Here is a 19759-nt window from a genome sequence, read left to right on the forward strand (position 1 = left end):
TTTCCTCCTGTGTACCTGGTGTTTATTCTGGGAATCAAGATTGGTCTTACATCTAAAAGTTAATGTAATTTACCACATCATAGAATGAAGAAGAAATAGCATAGGTCATCTTGATAGATGTAGGAAAAATATTGATAAAATGGAGGACCCTTCTTGATAAAAACTCAGAAAACTAGAATAGAACTTGCTTATTCTGAAAAAATATATCTATGAAAAATGGCACAGCTATCGTCATAGTTAATGGACTAATAATGAACTCTCTGCCCCTGAGTTTGTAAACATAACAAGGATATACACTATTGTTAGCTCTTTTCAGTATCACATTGGATAGTGGCAAATGTCCTCAAGGCTTTTCAGTATCAATTAAGCCCTAGTGATTTCACTTACTTTCCTGTGAACTTAATAATTCAGAAATGAGAAACATTTCCATGAGTTCTAGATCAGTTTTTTTTTTTTCTTTTTTACAGATTAATTGATCTTCCAGTTATAAAGAGCACTGCTCTTCTCTAAATAGTTCTCTGTTGCCACCTGGTGGTAAAGTGCTGCCTACTGGAAATTTACCACCATAGAGATGGAGTGGGGAAAAGCAGCCCTCAGAAGTCAAACTAACTGATCTGGAAGGATAAATGCAAAAAGAGGAAGTCTGAAACCTCCCATCATGTTAGAATACCTCCTGTATTCTAGCCCTCATACTAACAAAAGTGGAAGTGGTTAACAAAATGGACTGTGGAGCCAGACATCCTACCTAAAGCTCAGATCTACCACTTACTAGCTTATGACTTTAAACAAATTACTTGGTGTTCCTAGCTTCAGTTTTCTTGCCTGTAAAAGGAATAATAATGGTACCTACCCCATGGGATTGTAAGGATCATAACTGTCAGCTATTCATAATGGCACAGCATATCATCATTCCATATAATGAGAACTATTGTTGCGTTTTGTAGGCTCAGGATAGAATATGAAAAAGTTTTGCACAAAACAGTACTTTGTAAAACAGTTTGGTAGTTTCTTATAAAGTTAAATATAGACTTATATGATACCAATAATCCCAATAATCCCTTCCTAAAGAATGCTACAGAAAACCAGAGCCCAAAGAATTGAAAACATAAATTCACACAAATATTTGTACATGAAAGTTCATAGCAGCATTATTCCTAATAGCCAAAAAATGGAAGCAACTTGAATGTTCATCAACATATAAATGGGTATACAAAACTTGATATACACAAAATTTAATATTTTTCAGTCATAAAAATAAATGAAGCTGAGCACAGTGGTGCATGCCTATAATCCCAGCTACCTGGGAGGCTGAAGCAGAGGATCTCAAATTCAAGGTCAGCTCAGGCAACTAAGACTCTGACTCAAAACAAAACAAAACAAAAAGGTCTGGGGAAGTAAATCAATGATAGAGCATCCTGGGTACAATTCCCAGTCCTAAAAAAATACATAAATAAAAGAAATTAAATGCTAATACATGCTACAATGTAGATGAAACATGAAAATATAACACTGCATGAAAAAGGCAAATATAAAAAGCCACATATTTCATAATATCATTCATATTAAAGATCCAATATACACAATGCTATAGAGTCAGAAAGTAGATTTGTGGCTGCCTAATTGAAAACTTACATTTATGCAAAAAGAATCTATAAAATGTTTTGGTGGCTTTGTTCATAATTATCTAAAACTAGAAAGATTTTATTATTTTTTATTTTATTATTTTATTTAATATTTATTATTTTATTATTTTTAAGATTTATTATAATTATCTAAAACTAGAAGAAAGCAAGATTTACTTCAACAGGCAAATGGAAAACAAACCATACAATGGAGTACTATTAAGCAATAAAAATGAATGTGCTACTGGTCAGAATGTGAATGAATCTTAAATACATTTTGCTAAGGAAAGGAAGTTGGATCTGAAAGACTATGTTTATGGTTCAATTCATATACAATTATAGAAAAGCAAAAATATACAGACAGAAAATAGAACAGTGGCTATCATGGGTTGTGCAGAAGGGAATGGTTAGCTAAGGAACATACCTGTGATATTTGAATGATTCCATCACCCTAGGGTGGTGGATATACAGCTACGCATATGACAAATCCATGGGAACTATATATTACAAAATGTGAACTTTAAAGTATGCAAGGTGAAGGGAAAAAAAAACAGGATGTTAGAGGATCCCAAGACTGAGCACAGACTGATCTGCTGAGCAAGCCTGCTTACCAGCCAATGGACCACACAGGTGATAGTGTTTGTTGCAGGCTCTTTTCTGGGAAGTGATGCTGATTTTCCAGGTGGAGAAAGAAGAGCAGGCCTGTAGGTGAGAGGCTGGGAGGTGCCTGCCCCAATGGACTCCATGATAAAGTAAAAGGGGAGGACTGTGAGTCTCTGAGGTTAAGAAAGGATAGAAGGGAGGAGCCTGCCCCATGGGATCTTCTTTAAAAGAGCTAATGGCTAAGCTTTATCACTTAACCAATTAAGTGTTTCTCCTAAACATAATTATCAAAGCAGAAGATTATAAGGGCCATTAAAGGAATTTATCAGGCCAACTTTTAAGAGCCCTTCCTAAAGAATGATACAGAAAACAAGAGCCCACTGAAATTCCTGGTTTCCGGATGGAAAGCACCTGCTTTTCCTGTCCCTTGTAGTTAGTCCCTTTGGTGCCAGTAAGAGACTGACAAAGACCAGAAGAATGTGGAAGTTACCCACAGTTCCACTCAGAGACATGCAGGGAGTCTCTAGAGGCCGCAACCCAAGAATAGGCATCAAACATACTTCTACAAGAAAATGAAAAGTCTCTGAAGTCTTACCTGGAAGAGTCTCAGAAAATAGAGCTTGTGCTGCCCTGTTTCAGAAATGTTTACCTGAGCTTCTGCACATCTGTTCATGCTGAGTGAATGGAGTCACAGGGGCCATCTGCCAAGTCTGAGATTGAGTAACCCCGAGCTGACATTGTTCCTAACCACACCCCCAAAACCTGAAACAAGGGCCAGAGCAATCACCACAGATGTTGAGATACGGTTTTATAAACCAAATAACCAGAAATGAGGAACACACTAACTGGTGATTAGGAGCTGTTCTCATGAATTCCACAATCTCTTGTCCCATTTTGAAGGACCAGGCAGCCTGTCACAAGCAAAATCTCCAATACCAGCCTGAAGAACAACCAAAGAACAACCACATGCATCAGGTTATATGAAGGAAGCAAGAATAAATGGGCCAAGGAACTGAACAGACACTTCTTAGAAGATGATATATAGTCAATCAACAAATATATGAAAAAAATGTTCAACATCTCTAGCAATTAGAGAAATGCAAATCAAAACTATTCTAAGATTTCATCTCATTCCAGTCAGAATGGCAGTTGTTAAGAATTCAAACAACAATAAGTGTTGGCAAGGATGTGGGGGAAAAGGCACATTCATACATTGCTGGTGGGACTGAAAACTGGTGCAGCCAATATGGAAAGCAGTATGGAGATTCCTTGGAAATCTGGGAATGGAACCAGCATTTGACCCACTTATCCCTCTCCTCGGTCTATACTCAAAGGACTTAAAATCAGCATACTACAGGAACACAGCCACATCAATGTTTATAGCAGCACAATTCACAATAGCTAAACTGTGGAACCAAACTAGATGCCCTTCAATAAGTGAATGGATAAAGAAAATGTGGTATATATACACAACGGAATATTATTCAGCATTAAAAGAGAATAAAATTATGGCACTTGCATGTCAATGGATGGAGTTGGAGAATATAATGGTAAGTGAAGTTAGCCAATCCCAAAAAACCAAATGCTGAATGTTTTCTCTGATATAAGGATGCTGATTCATAATAGGGTTGGGGATGGAGCATGGGAGGATTAGATGAACTCTAGATAGGACAAAGGAGTGGGAGGGGAAAGGAGGGGTATGGGGGTAGAAAAGACAGTGGAATGAGATAGATATCATTGCCGTAAGTACACGTATGAAGACACGGATGGTGTAAATATACTTTGTGTACAACCAGATATATGAAAAATTGTGTTCTATATGTGTAATTTGAAATGTAATGCAATTCTGCTGTCATATAGAAAAAATTGGGAGGAGTTTAGTTGGCATCCTGGGGCACCCTAAAGTGAAGATAGCAGTCCCAGATAGTTCTGGGAGCCCATGATGACGCAAGCTGCTAACTATGTCCTTGTTTTACCAGGTATTTCAAGTCTGAAGTTGATGCTAGAAAATATATGAAAGCGGTTTAGGTCCTGTCATTACCTAGCCATTGTGCAGGTACATTGTTTCTATCTGGGGCTGTCTAGGCTGCAGGAAAAAAAGACATTCCAGATACTGCCAAGCCTTGACCTTTGAGATTTAGGGCTGCCTTGAGCAGCGACCCAGTTTGCAAAGGCAAACCAGTCCAAACTAGTTCACCTGGTATCACCTGAGCTAAAGGACTTTCACTGCAGTCCATCTTCCAGCGCCCTCTAGCGGAATGAAGGAGGCACAAGGACCCAAAAGCAACCAGGTGGTCTCAAATAGATTTCCTGAACTTATCCAGGCCCACGGGATTCGAAATGTATGCCCCAAAGGGTTTGACCGCCTTCCAGCCACCTGCTTGCTAACTCATTCATTGTAAAACCCAGCAGCACTCACGCTGAGCACCCATGCATACATCACCAGCAGAATCGGCCTTGGCATTCACGTACTGAACTCACAGACCATTGCACTGCAACACAATCGATTCCAACGACGCTATGCAGGGTTCAGGCCCCTGCACCAAGCGAAGAGTTCGAGGGTACTGTCTGTCCCACAGCCGCAAATTGCCTCGGCATGCCCTGTGAATCAGGAGGGAGAACTCTGGGTTTCTTAGTAAAGCCAGAGGTCCTAGCACCCGGTGCTGTGCCTCGGAGTCAGCCAGTCTGGTGGTAGTCGTCCCTTTGCAGCCGGCAGGGGGCTCTATTTTGATGCCTTGATGCCCCTTTCTCTCCCTGGGCTCAGAAAGTCTTTTGAAAGGCAGGTGCCCAGCGAATGCTCCCAGAAAAAGAGCAGGTGAACTGATTTCTTCCTCTTAAGATTGCTCAGCCAAAAATCCCATGTGCTGATGGTCCAGTGCTGCTTCAGACTCCCAAAATAAAAGCCACCCTACCAGGATAGTGGGCCAACAGTGAGTTCTGGGGAAACATGCCCAGATAAATTAGTTGAAATCTACCAAATTAAAGCCATTTTGTTGCTGCTAACTGGTGTAATTCCCAGCCAAGAGTAATTCCAGAACACATTTGCGTTTTATAGTTGGTCTTTCCTTAGCTGGGAAAGCAAACTGCTGGGGCAGACTCCCCTCACTTTATTTTGGTGAAGAAAACCAATTTCCAGATAGAGGTGTTCTGTAAGGCCAGAACTAGAGTGAGGCAAGAAAGGCACTTATCTCCACTGCAAAGTGTGAAAGTGCCCACAATTTCATGAATCAGATTAATATATTTTAAAAAATGTGTTGTTGTTGTTGTTGTAGGTAGACCAATACTTTTTATATTATTTATTTATTTGTATGCGGTGCTGAGGATCAAACTCAGGGCCTCACATGTGCTAGGCAAGCATTCTACCACTAAACCACAACCCCAGCCTCCAGATTAATACTTTAATGTAACGTTTTCAAAGCTAAAATTTAATACAAAAATAAATCCATGATGAACAAAAAGTCTGCACTTCAAATAAACACAGAATCTGAAAGGGTCAGAAATAGGTGAGGCAAGTGAGACAGGCTCATGTAAATGAGCCTCTGGTCTTCATTTAAATTGCTGATGTTTTTGTTCTTCATGGATTTTTGCATTAATTTTTATTTTTAAAGATATTGCTGTATTAGTCAGCCCAGTCAAGTTGGCATAAAATTAATTGCAATGTCTGAAAGTTTAGTGTCCCCTTAAATTTTATACCAGAGAAGTATGCTTCATTCACCCTAATACGTCCTGCTTACCAGCTTTTTCAAGCACTAATTATTCTTCCAACTTGAAACGATTCATGTGATCCATTGCTTGTTGGAGGGGCTTCTCATCCTTTTGAATCAGTACTCCATGGAGTTTGGTTGGCTTGTGACTTTAGATCTCTACTGGGCTCAAGAAAAAAAAAAAAAAAGAATGACTATTGATTATGCAGCTTTTTCTCATTTTTAAAACAGAATGACACAGTTGTATTGCTTTCTAAATCTTGAAGAGGAGCAGAATCCTTTTAACACCATTTCAATCGTTTTGAATTGTACAGTTCTGTGGCAATAACTACATTCCCAAGGCTGAGCAACCATCACCACTATCCACTTCCAGAATTTGACATCCAAAATGGAAACTCTGTAACCATTAAATAGTAACTCCCCTCTCCCTCTCTTCCTCAGTCCCTGGTAACCTTGCTCATTCTAGATGCCTCATATAAGTGAAATCATACAATATTTGCCTTTTTGTGTCTGGCTTATTTCACATAGCATAACATCTCTAAGATTCATCATGTTGTGGCATTATTTTTTGAAGCTGAATAATATTGCAATATATATATTTATATACATATATATACACACACATATATATAAATATATATATACACACACTACATTTTTGTTTATTCATTCATGGTGATGAGCATTTGGATTATTTCTCCTTTTGCCTATGCTGCTATAAAACTGGCATACAAGTATCTGAGTCATTGCTTTCAACTCTCTGGTATATCCACCTAGAAGTATCAATTTTTCAACTTGGAAATTATTTTTATTTTAAATGTCTGTAAAAATTAAAATTGGGGAGAAAAATATTCTTATATAATTACTGTATTTCTTTCCTAGATTTCATTGCCCCTGCTTTTTTTTTTAACAATTGCATAGCCTATAAAGTTCCTTGGGAAACAGACAGTTAGGGATTCCTATGCAGAAAATTGATAGGTGAATACCCCTGGGACTAACACTTGAAAACGAGTGAAGAAAGGGGATGGGGGAGAGAGAACAGATGAACTGTACAAGAAAGGTCTATCCCACAGAAGGCTCTAGAGCTGGGCTAGGACTTCAGAGTTGTGGAGCCTTGAGGAAAGAAGCCTGAGTCTTTGGATTTTCCTGGAATAGTGCCAGTTTCACTGACAAATGACCTAGTTAATCACACTGGGCCTACAGAAAAAAGAAAAGTTCCATGCTTGTTTTAAAGCAATGGTGTTATTGGCTTGAAATTCTTAATATTTTTGGAACAAAGGACCCCAAATTTTTACATTTCATCAGTCCAAGCAAATTATATATCCAGTCCTGTCCATGATCATATATTTGAGGAAAATTATTTCTCCAGGGTCTGGAAAGACTTTGACCAAGGCAAATCCCTCTGACTGAAAACCATTCTCACAGAATTACTCATCTGCAAACTACCAGTGACCTTTACTCCAGGGAGTTGAAGGAATGCAAGCCTCAGTTCTAAAGGAGAGGTTTGGGATCCTGCACTTCCCAGCAGCTTGGAAGGCTGAGGCAGGAGGATCGAAAGTTCAGAGTCATCCTCAGCAACCTAAAAGAGCTGTGGATGAGGCACAGTGGTTAAGCACCTCTGGGTTCAATCGTTGGTATCAAAAAATAAAATAAAAGAGAGGTTTGAGCAATATACAACAGCATCCATTACAAACAGCTTCAGCTGTGTAACATGTTTACACAGATAGAATTACGGTGCATATATAAACACCTATTTCCTTTGCATCTAACATCACATCACAGACATTTTCAGTGATACTTCTTTGTCTTCATACTTATCCTTTTTTAACTATAATATTTCAAAGGTAGATATGTTTTTGCCTAATAATTTCATTTCCCTCAGCTTCCATTTCTATATCTATTTCACTATTTTATCATCTTTTATTTTACTATCAGCACCTCAAATTTTCTGTGGAAACAAGGGATACAAATTTATCTAATGACATAATATTGAATGGTTTTCTAACTTATTGCTATGTAAATAATGTTAGAATAAATATCTTCCTTTTTGTAGAACTTTCCATGTTTGGGACCATATTCTTGATGTAGATTTCTATAAATAAAATTATTAGATGAGACAAGTCATTTTTCTAGCTTTGGAAACAAATTGTTAAATTGTTTTTCAAGAAGTATATTAATTATATACACATTGAAAAAGCAATAACAGCTTCATGGTATCATGGTCATTATTATGTTTCTTTATTTCTTTGCTAATTATATTTAAAAATTATTTATACACTATTTCTTTTTTCACCAGTTTTCAATAGCTCATGATTTATTAATTTTCATGCTGTAAGCTTAAATAAATGGCACATCATATTAATAAATAGCTTACTTTTTATTTTTTTAAATTGTTATAAAATATTCCTGGATCATTTAATAGGCAAAATAACATTTTTGACATGTGTTAGACAGAAATTTACTAGGAAAAACCTGAGATACTCAGAAGAGTTGAAGAAATTGTATAACAAGTGAGTACCTGTGTACCTGATGCCCAAACTTCAACATGGCTATCCTTGCTTTAAAACTTAAGTAGATATCTACTTACTCATCTGTACATGCAACAATGCATATTATTTTTAATATATCACAGAATAAGTTGCATTCAACAAGACACTTCACCCCTAAACACTTTAGTATGCATATCATTAAATAGAATTTGGTATTTGCTTACTGGTCTTTTTTGAGGTAAAACTTTAATATAACAAAATGCATAAATCTTAAATGTACAAATTGATGAGGTTTGACAAATGCATATATGCACGAAATATAAATCTCTATCAAGATACAAGATGTTATTGTTTACTCTAAAAAAGTAATGTTTTATGCCCCACTTTTCATCAAACCCTGCCCCCAATACCTGACCCTCCTCCCAAAAGCAACTACTGTTTTCAGTTTTTTAAATCAAAGTTTACTTGAGCCAATTCCAGAACTCATAAAAATGAAAGCATATACTATGTACTGTTTGGGATAAGGGTTTTTTCACTTAGCATGTTTTTGAGATCCTCCCAGTTTGTTTCTTATAGAGCTGTTTTCCTCCCCCCTTTAAATTGCTGAGTAACATTACATTTCGTTAACATACCACAAGTATTTATTAATTCTGCTGATGGACACCTGAGTTGTGTCCAATTTTTTACTTTTCTGTTATAAATTTCAGAGATGTTTTATTTTGAAATTTTATTATGAATGAGGCTATGTGTTATGTTTCTTTACCCTTTGAATTATATATCTACTCATGGTCTTTGTATAATAATTTCTTGGAATTTCAAAAGTTTTATTATATTTAGTAGTCTTTTTAATAGTAAAGGTATTTCCTTCATAATGATCTTGTTTGATATTTGGCCATTTCCTTTTATTTGGCCAGCTATGGCCAATTCTCAAAAGTTACTTATGAAATAAAGCTTCTATTTTATATGATCTAAAACAATCTGAAAGGATTAACTGTATTTATTTTAAACAAGTCATTATTTTCCTTGGGAATTTAATACCACTGCTGCCAGAATACACACACACACACACATCTGACACATTCACTCATATACAAAACCTTATAGAGAAACAATGAATAGTATATATTTCATTTTAAACTCAGATGTAAGTTCTAGGCTATGTTACTAAGTTTATAACAACGCTTATTATGAAGTTCTGAAATTAATACCTCATGCAGTCAAAACACATTTTTTATTAACTTTTAATTTGTTTTAATTAATTATACATGACAGTAGAATACAATTATGCATTTTGATATACATAGATGGGATATAATTTCTCATTTTTCTGAGTGTACATGTTGCAGAGTCATATTGGTCATGATATATATATATATTACATATATAATAATGATATATATATTACATATATAATAATGTAATATATAATATATAATAATCTCTGTTTCATTCTACTATCTTTCCTATAACCACATCCTCTCCCTTCCCCTTCCTTAACTTCCCTCTACCTAATCTAAGGTAATGTTATTCTTCTCTAGTGCCCCTCACCTTATTGTGAATTAGGATCCACATATTAGAGAAAACATTTGGCCTTTTGTTTTTTGGGATTGGCTTATTCGCTTAGCGTAATATTCTCCAACTCCATACATTTACTTGAAGATGCCATAATTTTTCACTCTTCTTTAAAGCTGAATAATATTCCATTGAGTATATGTACCATATTTTCTTTATCCATTCATCTATAGAAGGACACCTAGGTTGGTTCCATAGTTTAGCTATTGTGAACTGTGCTGCTATAAACATTGATGTGGCTACATTAAAGTAGTATGCTGATTTTAAGTCCTTTGGGTATAAACCGAGGAGTGGGATATCTGGGTCAAATGGTGATTCCATTTTCAATTTTCTGAGGAATCTCCATACTGCTTTCTATAGTGGTGGCACCAATTTGCAGTCCCACCAGCAATGTATAAGTGTACCCTTTTCACCACATCCTTGTCAACATTTTTTGTTTCCTGAATTCTTAATGATTGCTATTCTGACTGGTGTGAGATTAAATTGTAGCGTATTTTGCTTTGCATTTCTATAATTGCTAGAGATGTTGAACACTTTTTAATATATTAATTTATCAGTTGTATTTCTTCTTCTGTGAAGTGTCTGTTCAGTTCCTTAGCTCATTTATTGATTAGGTTATTTATTTTTGTGTGTGTGTTAAGTTTTTTGAGTTCTTTACATATCCCAGAGATTAATGCTTTATCAGAGGTGCAGGTGGTAAAGATTTTCTCCCAATCTGTAGGCTCTTTTCTCATATTATTGTTTCCTTTGCTGAGAAGCTTTTTAATTTGAATCCATCCTAGTTATTGATTCTTGATTTTACTTCTTGCACTCTAGGAGCTTTGTTAAAGAAGTCAGATCCTAGGCCAAAATGTGAAGATTTGGTGCTGCGACCAGTGCAGCCAAACTAGCAGCTTCCAGTGAGGGGTGATGAGAGATTGGGAAAAATAAGACTCACACATGCAGATCTTAAAGATAAAACATCTGGGATTGGGTGGAGAAACTGCTCTCTGATGGAGAAGCAGGGCTAAAGAACTACGTCAGCAATCTTTATTATATATGTCTGATTAATCAGATTAAAGACTATGCAAGCATTATTCTTTGTATTCATGAAAGTTACAGAGTTAGCAACATTATGCAGCTATTTCCTCAGTTACATTCTACAGTTGCAATGTGCAATGGTAGGAGCATTGTGTAGCTCTCAAGAAAGTTCATTATTCAAAGTTACTATTATGTAGGCAGGTTCAGGAGCAGTGAGTTCCTTCATTCCCTGGAGCTGTGTGCCTGAGAACAAAATTGAGGTTGTTAAGACTCTCTAGCACAGAGCCTCCCCATGGGGAGCATTGCCATAGTAACAGGGCATCCTGCACCTTTGCACAGAAACTTTCCCAGGCACCAAGCATGCCATAGCCATGAAATCATCAGGGACCCTAATCTTAGACACTGGTTGGTTTTCCAATCACTATCACCGCTCTCCACAATTTGGGCATATTTTTTCTTTTCTATTAGGCACATAATCTCTGTTCTAGTGCCTAGAACAGAGATCCTCTTTGAATGTTTTTTTTGCAGGGTGAGAAATAGAGATTTAATTTCATTTTGCTACATAAGGATTTCCAGTTTTGCCAGCACCATTTGTTGAATAGGCTATCTTTTTTCCAGTGAATGTTTTAGGCACCTTTGTCTAGTGTGACATAACTGTATTTATGTGGGTTTGTCTCTGTGTCCTCTATTCTGTACCATTGGTCTACAAGTCTATTTTGGTGCCAATACCATGCTGTTTTTGTTACTATAGCTCTGTAGTATAGTTTAAAGTCTGGTATTGTGATGCCTACTGCTTCACTTTTCTTGCTAAGGATTGCTTTAGCTATTCTGGGTCTCTTATTTTTTCCAAATAAATTTAGTGGTTGATTTTTCTATTTTTAAGAAGAATGTCATTGGGATTTTAATAGGAATTGCATTAAACATGTATAACACTTTTGGTAGTAGGGCCATTTTGACAATATTAATTCTGCCTATCCAGAAGCATGGGAGATCTTTTCAACTTCTAAGCTTTTCTTCAACTTCTTTCTTTAGTGTTCTGCAGTTTTCATTATAGAGGTCTTTTACCTCTTTTGTTAGATTGATTCTCAAGTATTTTATTTTATTTTTGAGGCTATTGTGAAAGAAGTAGTTTTCCTAATTTCTCTTTCAGTGGATTCATTGTTGGATGTGTTTGATTTATGGATGTTGATTTTATATCCTGCTACTTTGCTGAATTCATTTATTAGTCCTAGAAACTTTCTGGTGGAATTTTTTTGATTTTCCAGACATAGAATCATGTCATCAGCAAATAGTGATAATTCGGGTTCTTCTTTACCTATTTGTATCCCTTTAATTTCTTTCTTTTGTCCAATTGCTCTGGCTAGAGTTTCAAGGATGATGTTGAATAGAAGTGGTGAAAAAGGACATCCTTGTCTTGTTCCAGTTTTTAGAGGGAATGCTTTCAATTTTTCTCCATTTAGAATGATTCTGGCCTTGGTTTTTTAAAATGTTGAGGTATATTCCTACTATCCCTAGTTTTTCTAGTGTTTTGAACATGAAGGTGTGCTGCATTGTGTCAAATGCTTTTTCTGCATCTATTGAGATGATTATATGATTCTTATTTTTAAGTCTATCAATATGATGAATTGTGTTTATTGATTTCCATATGCTGAAACAACCCTGCATCCCCTGGGATAAACCCCACTTGATTGTGGTGAACTATCTTTTTAATATGTTTTTGTAAGAGGCTTGCCAGAATTTTATTGAGAATTTTTGCATCTATGTACATCAGGGATATAGGTCTGAAGTTTTCTTTCCTTGATGTGTCTTTGTCTGGTTTTGGTATCAGGGTGATATTAGCCTCATAGAATGAGTTTGGAAGGGTTTCCTCCCTTTCTATTTCATGGAATACTTTGAGGAGTATTGGTGTTAATTCTTCTTTGAAAGTCTTGTAGAACTTAGCTGAGAATCCATCTGGTTCTGGGCTTTTCTTGGTTGGTAGGCTTTTGATCATGTTTACTATTTCATAACTTGAAATTGATCTGTTTAAATCATATATGACCTCCTCATTCAGTTTGTGTAGGTCATATGTCTCTAGAAATTTGTGGATGTCTTCAATATTTTCCATTTTATTGGAATATAAATTTTCAAAATAGTTTCTAATTATCTTCTGTATTTCAGATGTGTCTGTTGTGATATTTCCTTCTTCATCTTGTATTTTAGTAATTTAAGTTTTCTCTCTCCTTTTTTGTGTTAGTATGGCTAAGGGTCTGTCAATTTTATTTATTTTTTCAAAAAACCAACTTTTTGTTTTGTCAATTTTTTCAATTATTTCTTTTTTAAAATTTCATTGATTTCAGCTCTGATTTTAATTATTTCCTGTCTTCTACTGCTTTTGGTGTTTATTTGTTCTTCTTTTTCTAGGGCTTTGAGATGTAGTGTTAGGTCATTTATTTGTTGACATTTTATTCTTTTAATGAATGCACTCAATAAAATAAACTTCCCTCTTAGTACTACCTTCATAGTGTCCCAGAGATCTTGATATGTTGTATCAGTGTTCTCATTTACCTCTAAGAATTTTTTTATTTCATCCTTGATTTCTTCTACTATATATTCATCATTCAACAGTGTATTATTTAGTCTCCACTTGTTACAGTAGCTTGTTTTTTTTTTTATTTTATCATTGATTTCTAATTTCATTCCATTGTGGTCTGATAGAATGCAGGGTATTATCTTTTTTTTTTTTTTTGTATTTACTAAGAGTTGCTTTGTGGCATAAGATCTGGTCTATTTTAGAGAAGGAGCCATGTGCTGCTGAGAAGAAAGTATATTTGCTCATTGATGATAAAATATTCTATATATTTCTGTTAAGTCTAAATTATTAATTGTATTATTTAGTTTATAGTTTCATTATTTAGTTTTTGTTTGGAAGATCTGTCTAGTAATGAGAGAGGTGTGTTAAAGTCACCCAGTATTATTGTATTGTGATCTATTTGACTCTTGAAATTCAGGAGGGTTTGTTTGATGTGCATAGGTGCTCCATTTTGGGGGCATAAATATTTATAATTGTTATGTCCTGCTTATATATATTTCCCTTAAGAAGTGTGAAATGTCCTTCTTTGTCTCTTCTGATTAACTTTGATTTGAAGTCTACTTTATCTGAGACGTGAATGGAAACCCCTGTTTGTTTACGCAATCAATATGAGTGATAAATTTTTTCCCATCCTTTCACCTGCAGCCTGTAGATGTCTTTGCCCAGGAGGTGAGTCTCTTGAAGACAGTATATTGTTGGGTCTTGCTTTTTAATGCAATCAGCAATCTGTGTCTTTTGATTCATGAGTTTAGGCCATTAACATTCAAAGTTTGTCTTAAATTTTCATTTGGTTGAATATCCCTTTAGTTTTCATTTGCCCTAAGATAATAGTTATTGAAAAACTATTTCAGAACTTTGATTAAAATGCTGCTTTTGTATCAATTTATGTGCAAGAAAGACAATACTTTTTTAAGATAGGCCCCCCCTTTTTTTTTTTTTTTGGTTTTGACAGGGTTTGATGATTTCTAGTTAAGTGTTCCCAAACCGTACAGAGATATGGTTTTTCAAAGGAGAGAACCTAAAGCTTCTGTCATAGGGCCTAATGCATGAGAAAGAAAATTAAATGATAGCCTTCTGTATATTAGGATATTATCAGAGCACTTGTCTTTAGAGGTGGGGATAAATCCAGACAGTAGGGTGCCCAGATGGGGATTCTGCTTATTGAGTGGTCTAGCAGTGATCAAACAATTCTGTTTGGAAATCTACACCAAGGAAATTATTTCAGACAGTCTTATAGTAAGGAAGATGTTCGTTAGAATACTATTTGTATAGCTTTACACAATCAAACACAGGGAAATTTTGAAACTCGCACATCCACTGCCATCATTATCATCACTATTGCCACCACCAACAATAAATAAGAACCATCATGCCACCCATTCTGCCTTGTCTCAAAATGTTTGAATAAACTTTTTCCATATAGTTACAGTTTTAGTAATTTCCTATCACTATATTCCAGAGATTACTAACAGGGTTTGCATTTTCCAACTAAACATTATTTGGGGGAATGTTTAACTCATAAATTATTTTTTTTAAAGACTGCACTTCAGGCAATGAGGTGGGGAGAACTCAGAGTTAAAGGTAGACTTTTCATAAGTGTCTTCAAATCCTACCCAAAAGGCTTATATTCTCATTTGGTTGAATATCCCTTTAGTTTTCATTTGTCCTAAGATAATAGTTATTGAAGTTTGCAAGTTCCATATCAGTGCCAGGCCCCTAACAATGCTGAGAAAATCCAAAAGTTGGGGCCTAATCTGACATGATGGAAATTTGGGCCTACTTCTTCTTCTATTAGATACAGTGTCTCTGGTTTAATTCCTAGGTCCTTGATCCGCTTTGAGTTGAGTTTTATGCATGATGAGAGATAAAGGTTCAATTTCATTTTGTTGCATATGGATTTCCAGTTTCCCCAGCACTTGGTAGAAACCAAGTTCCCACACCCCTTTGTAATCAAAATCATCATTTGGATACCCTATCTCACAGGAGTGGGGTAAAGTTCACTTTGGAAGCAAAATTTAAGGGGCACAAAAAAAACTTGGTAACCAAGAGAACTTTTTTTCTTAATCTTTTTTTTATTCTAATTTGTTATATATGACAGTAGCATGCTTTACAATTTATATTACACTTATAGAGCACAACTTTTCATATCTCTGGTTGTACCCAAAGTACATGTATGAAGACACACCATTTGTGTCTTCATACATGTACTTAGGGTAATGATGTCTATCTCATTCCACCATTTTTTTCTATGCCTAAGTACCCCCCCTTCCCCTCACACCCCTTTGTGTTATCTAGAGTTCATCTGATCCTCCCATGATCCCCGCCCCCCCAACCCCATTATGATTCAGCCTCCTAATATCAGAGGAAACATTCAGCCTTTGTTTTTTGGGGATTGGCTTACTTCACTTAGCATTATCTTCTCGAACCCCATCCATTTACCTGCAAATGCCATGATTTTATTCTCTTTTAATGTGGAATAATATTATATTGTGTATATATACCACATTTTTTTATCCATTCATCTACTGAAGGGCATGTAGTTTGGTTCCACAGTTTAGCTATTGTGAATAGTGCTTCTATAAACATTGATGTGGCTGTGTCCCTGTAGTATGCTGTTTTTAAGTCCTTTGGGTATAGACTGAGGAGTAGGGTAGCTGGGTCAAATAGTGGTTCCATTCCCACTTTTCCAAGGAATCTCCATACTGATTTCCATATTGGCTGTACCATTTTGCAGTCCCACCAAAAATGTATGAGTGTGCCTTTTCCCCCACATCCTCACCAACACTTATTTGTATTCTTACTAGCTGCCATTCTGATTGGAATGAGATGAAATCTTACTTTTGAATTGCATTTCTCTAATTGCTAGAGAGGATGAACATTTTTTCATATATTTGTTGATTGATTGTATATCATCTTCTGAGAAGTATCTGTTCAGTTCCCTGGCCCATTTATTGATTGGGTAATTTGCTTTTTGGGGATTAAAATTTTTTAGTTATTTATATATCCTAGAGATTAGTGCTCTATCTAATGTGTGTGTGTGGTAAAAACTTGCTCCCAAAATGTAGGCTCTCTACAAAATGTAGGCTCTCTTTTGCTAAAAAGATTTTTAGTTTGAATCCATCCTATTTATTGATTATTGATTTTAATTCTTTTTTACGCTATAGGAGTCTTATGAAGGAAGTTGGGGCCTAATCCGACATGATGGAGATTTGGGCCTACTTTTTCTTCTATTAGATGCAGTGTCTCTGGTTTAATTCCTAGGTCCTTGATCCACTTTGGGTTGAGTTTTGTGCATGATGAGAGATAAAAGTTCAATTTCATTTTGTTGCATATGGATTTCCAGTTTCCCTAGCACCATTTGTTGAAGATGCTATCTTTTCTCCAGTGTATGCTTTTGGCACCTTTGTCTAATATAAAATAACTGTAATTATGTGGGTTAGTCTCTGTGTCCTCTATTCTGTACCACTGGTATACTGTCTATTTTGGTGCCAATACCATGCTGTATTTTTTACCATTGCTCTGTAGTATAGTTTCAGGTCTGGTATAGTGATGCCAACTGCTTCAGTATTCCTGCTAAGGATTACTTTAGCTATTCTGAGTCTCTTATTTTTCCAGATGAATTTCATGACTGCTTTTTCTATTTCTTTGAGGAATGCCATTGGGATTTTGATCAGAATTGCATTAAGTCTGTATAGTGCTTTTGGTAGTATGGTCATTTTGACAATATTAATTCTGCCTATCTACAAGGTAGATCTTTATATCTTCTAAGGTCTTCTTTAATTTCTTTCTTTAGCATTCCGTAGTTTTCATTGTAGAAGACTTTCACCTGTTTTGTTAATTCCAAAGTATTTTTTTTTTGAGGCTATTGTAAATGGGGTAGTTTTCTTCATTTTCCTTCCAGAGGATCTGTCACTGATATACAGAAATGCCTTTGATTTATGGGTATTAATTTTATATCCTGCTACTTTGCTGAATTCATTCAGTTTTCTGGTGGAATTTTTTTAGGTCTTCTAGGTATAGAATCATATTATTGGCAACATTTTAAATGCAAAACTTTAAAATCAAAATTAAGGCAAGTATTTGAGATAAAAAAATGTCAAATTCTTAATGAGAATCAGTATCATCAATTTTTTTCTTTCACTTTAGGTTCCAGTACAGTTCAGTTTAACCTTCCTGAGTTGGGTAAGGATAATGGAATGTGCCAAGAAGATAAACCTGTGCTGGATGCATCATTTGTCATTGGGGGAACACCAAGGAATAACTAGAATTTCAACATTCAAAATCTGTTTTTCTCACATAACTGCTGCCTTACAGGATATGCCCTGGAGAGACAGTTCATATCCTAGTCCACTTCTGTTGCTCTAACAAGCTTAGTAATTTATAAAGAAAAGAACCTTATTTATCTCACATTTCTGGAAGTCCAAGAGCATGGCGCCAGCACCTGCTTGGCTTCTAGTAAGGGCCACATGTTAGCTCTTTGGAAGAAGTCAAAGGAAAGCAGTTGTTTGCAGAAAAGGTCACATAGCAAGGGAGGATACAAGAGAAAGCTGAATTTGCTCTTATTATAAGCCCCCTACTAGGAAAATTAACCCATCCTCATGAGGTAGCCTAGAAGAAATATAAAAGGTAGAAAGGATAAAACAGGGGAAAAAATTTAAATATACAACTTGAATCTAAAAACCTCATTCTAAGCCAATTAGTTCTTCTACCAGGTCTGTCACTCCCAAATTTATAGGAAATCTGTAAATCTTAAAGTTACCAGAAATCCACCCACTTATGAAAATTACTTTGAATAATGTAATTAGCCTACATAATAAGTATATTAAGCAAAGAAGATAAATATTATGAAACCTATAATCTAGGGTACTTTCCAAACGTTACCTACTTACTGATCAGATAATGGAAATCATATCAACATAAGGATCTTGAGAAGCACATGGCCACATAAACTGTTTTGTGATCACCAGACTGATGTCACCTCCACTTACCTTCCCACACCCAACCTTCATCAAATTTCCATTAAAAGAACCCAAAACCCCCAAAGCATCTATCAAGGTGACTTGCATTCTCAATTGAATGTATATTTCTTGATTTTTCTTTCTTCTTTTTTTTTTTTCTGAGATAGAGCCTCACTAATTTGCTGAGGCCGACTTTGAACTTGTGATCCTCCAGCGTCAGTCTCCCCAGCTGCTGGAGACTTCTTGCTTTCATAAATAAATCTTTGAGCCTCTAACATATCCTTAAGCTGATTTCCAAGATGTTTGCTGGGAATCTTTAAAGAGACTATCAAGCATTTGTAATAGGCAGTAGGTGCTTATTCTGTAGGAATGGATCCTATGGAAATACCTTGTGGGAATTTTGTTGTTCCTATTCACCTTTGTGTCTCCCTTGCTTAGGACACCAGCACAAAGTAGTCATTCAATAGATATTTGTTTACGAATGCAACTTAAGATAATGAGGACATAAAACCCTTACCCAAATTTAAATCATAACTAGGGGGCAGCTGTTAGAAGAGTCTTAAGTCCAGCAAGTCCTGTGTTGCAAGGAATTGCCCTATTAAAAACAGGAATAGAAACTGAAATAACAATATGAAATCAGTTGTTTAATTCTAAGTAGTAGAAATAGAAAACTTGAGTAGTAAGAACAATCCCTGAGTAATTGCAGACAAGAGAGAGACCTCTGATTACCAAAAAGGAACTAACTTGGGAAAACCAGAGGTAAACCAGAGTTAATCACATAAACAGGGCTTACTCATCACAATTCTTAAAGGATCGTACACAAAAACGCTTTGTAACAGGAAAAAAATGATGAGTAAAGTAGGAGAAAAGCGTAAAACTATTTTATTTTTATACTGATGGGCGAACTCTACAGAAAATCTGAATATTTTCATGTTGAACTAAAGAGTGCATAGATAATAACGATTCACTCTTCCTGGTCTTGAATACATAGCCTTGGTACCTAAAAAGACACCATAAGAAAGGCTGGTCTCCCAAGAGACAGGATCCTGCTAGCCCTGAATGAAACTGCCCTAACCAGTATTCAATGTCCTGGTGTTTATTTCCTAGAAACCCCGGCTCGATGCCCGCTACGTTGATGCTCACCTAGTGCCAAACCAGATCCAAAGGGTCGCAATGCGGACTCTGAGCTGGGCCAGGAACAGAGGTACTGACTCCAGTA

At 35.9% G+C, this 19759-nt stretch overlaps 1 protein-coding gene across 1 annotated transcript in view; it reads left to right on the forward strand.

The window, feature by feature from the left end:
- LOC113189946 (calcitonin) overlaps positions 1-17847 on the forward strand; it is a 76191-nt gene extending 58344 nt beyond the window's left edge. The window contains exon 5 of the mRNA XM_077797256.1: positions 17729-17847. Coding sequence (XP_077653382.1) covers positions 17729-17847 — 119 coding nt within the window. The remainder of the gene's footprint in view (positions 1-17728) is intronic.
- The last annotated feature ends 1912 nt before the right edge of the window (positions 17848-19759 follow it).

The sequence above is a fragment of the Urocitellus parryii genome, chromosome 4 (assembly GCF_045843805.1).
Source record: "Urocitellus parryii isolate mUroPar1 chromosome 4, mUroPar1.hap1, whole genome shotgun sequence".
Taxonomy (NCBI): Eukaryota; Metazoa; Chordata; class Mammalia; order Rodentia; family Sciuridae; genus Urocitellus; species Urocitellus parryii.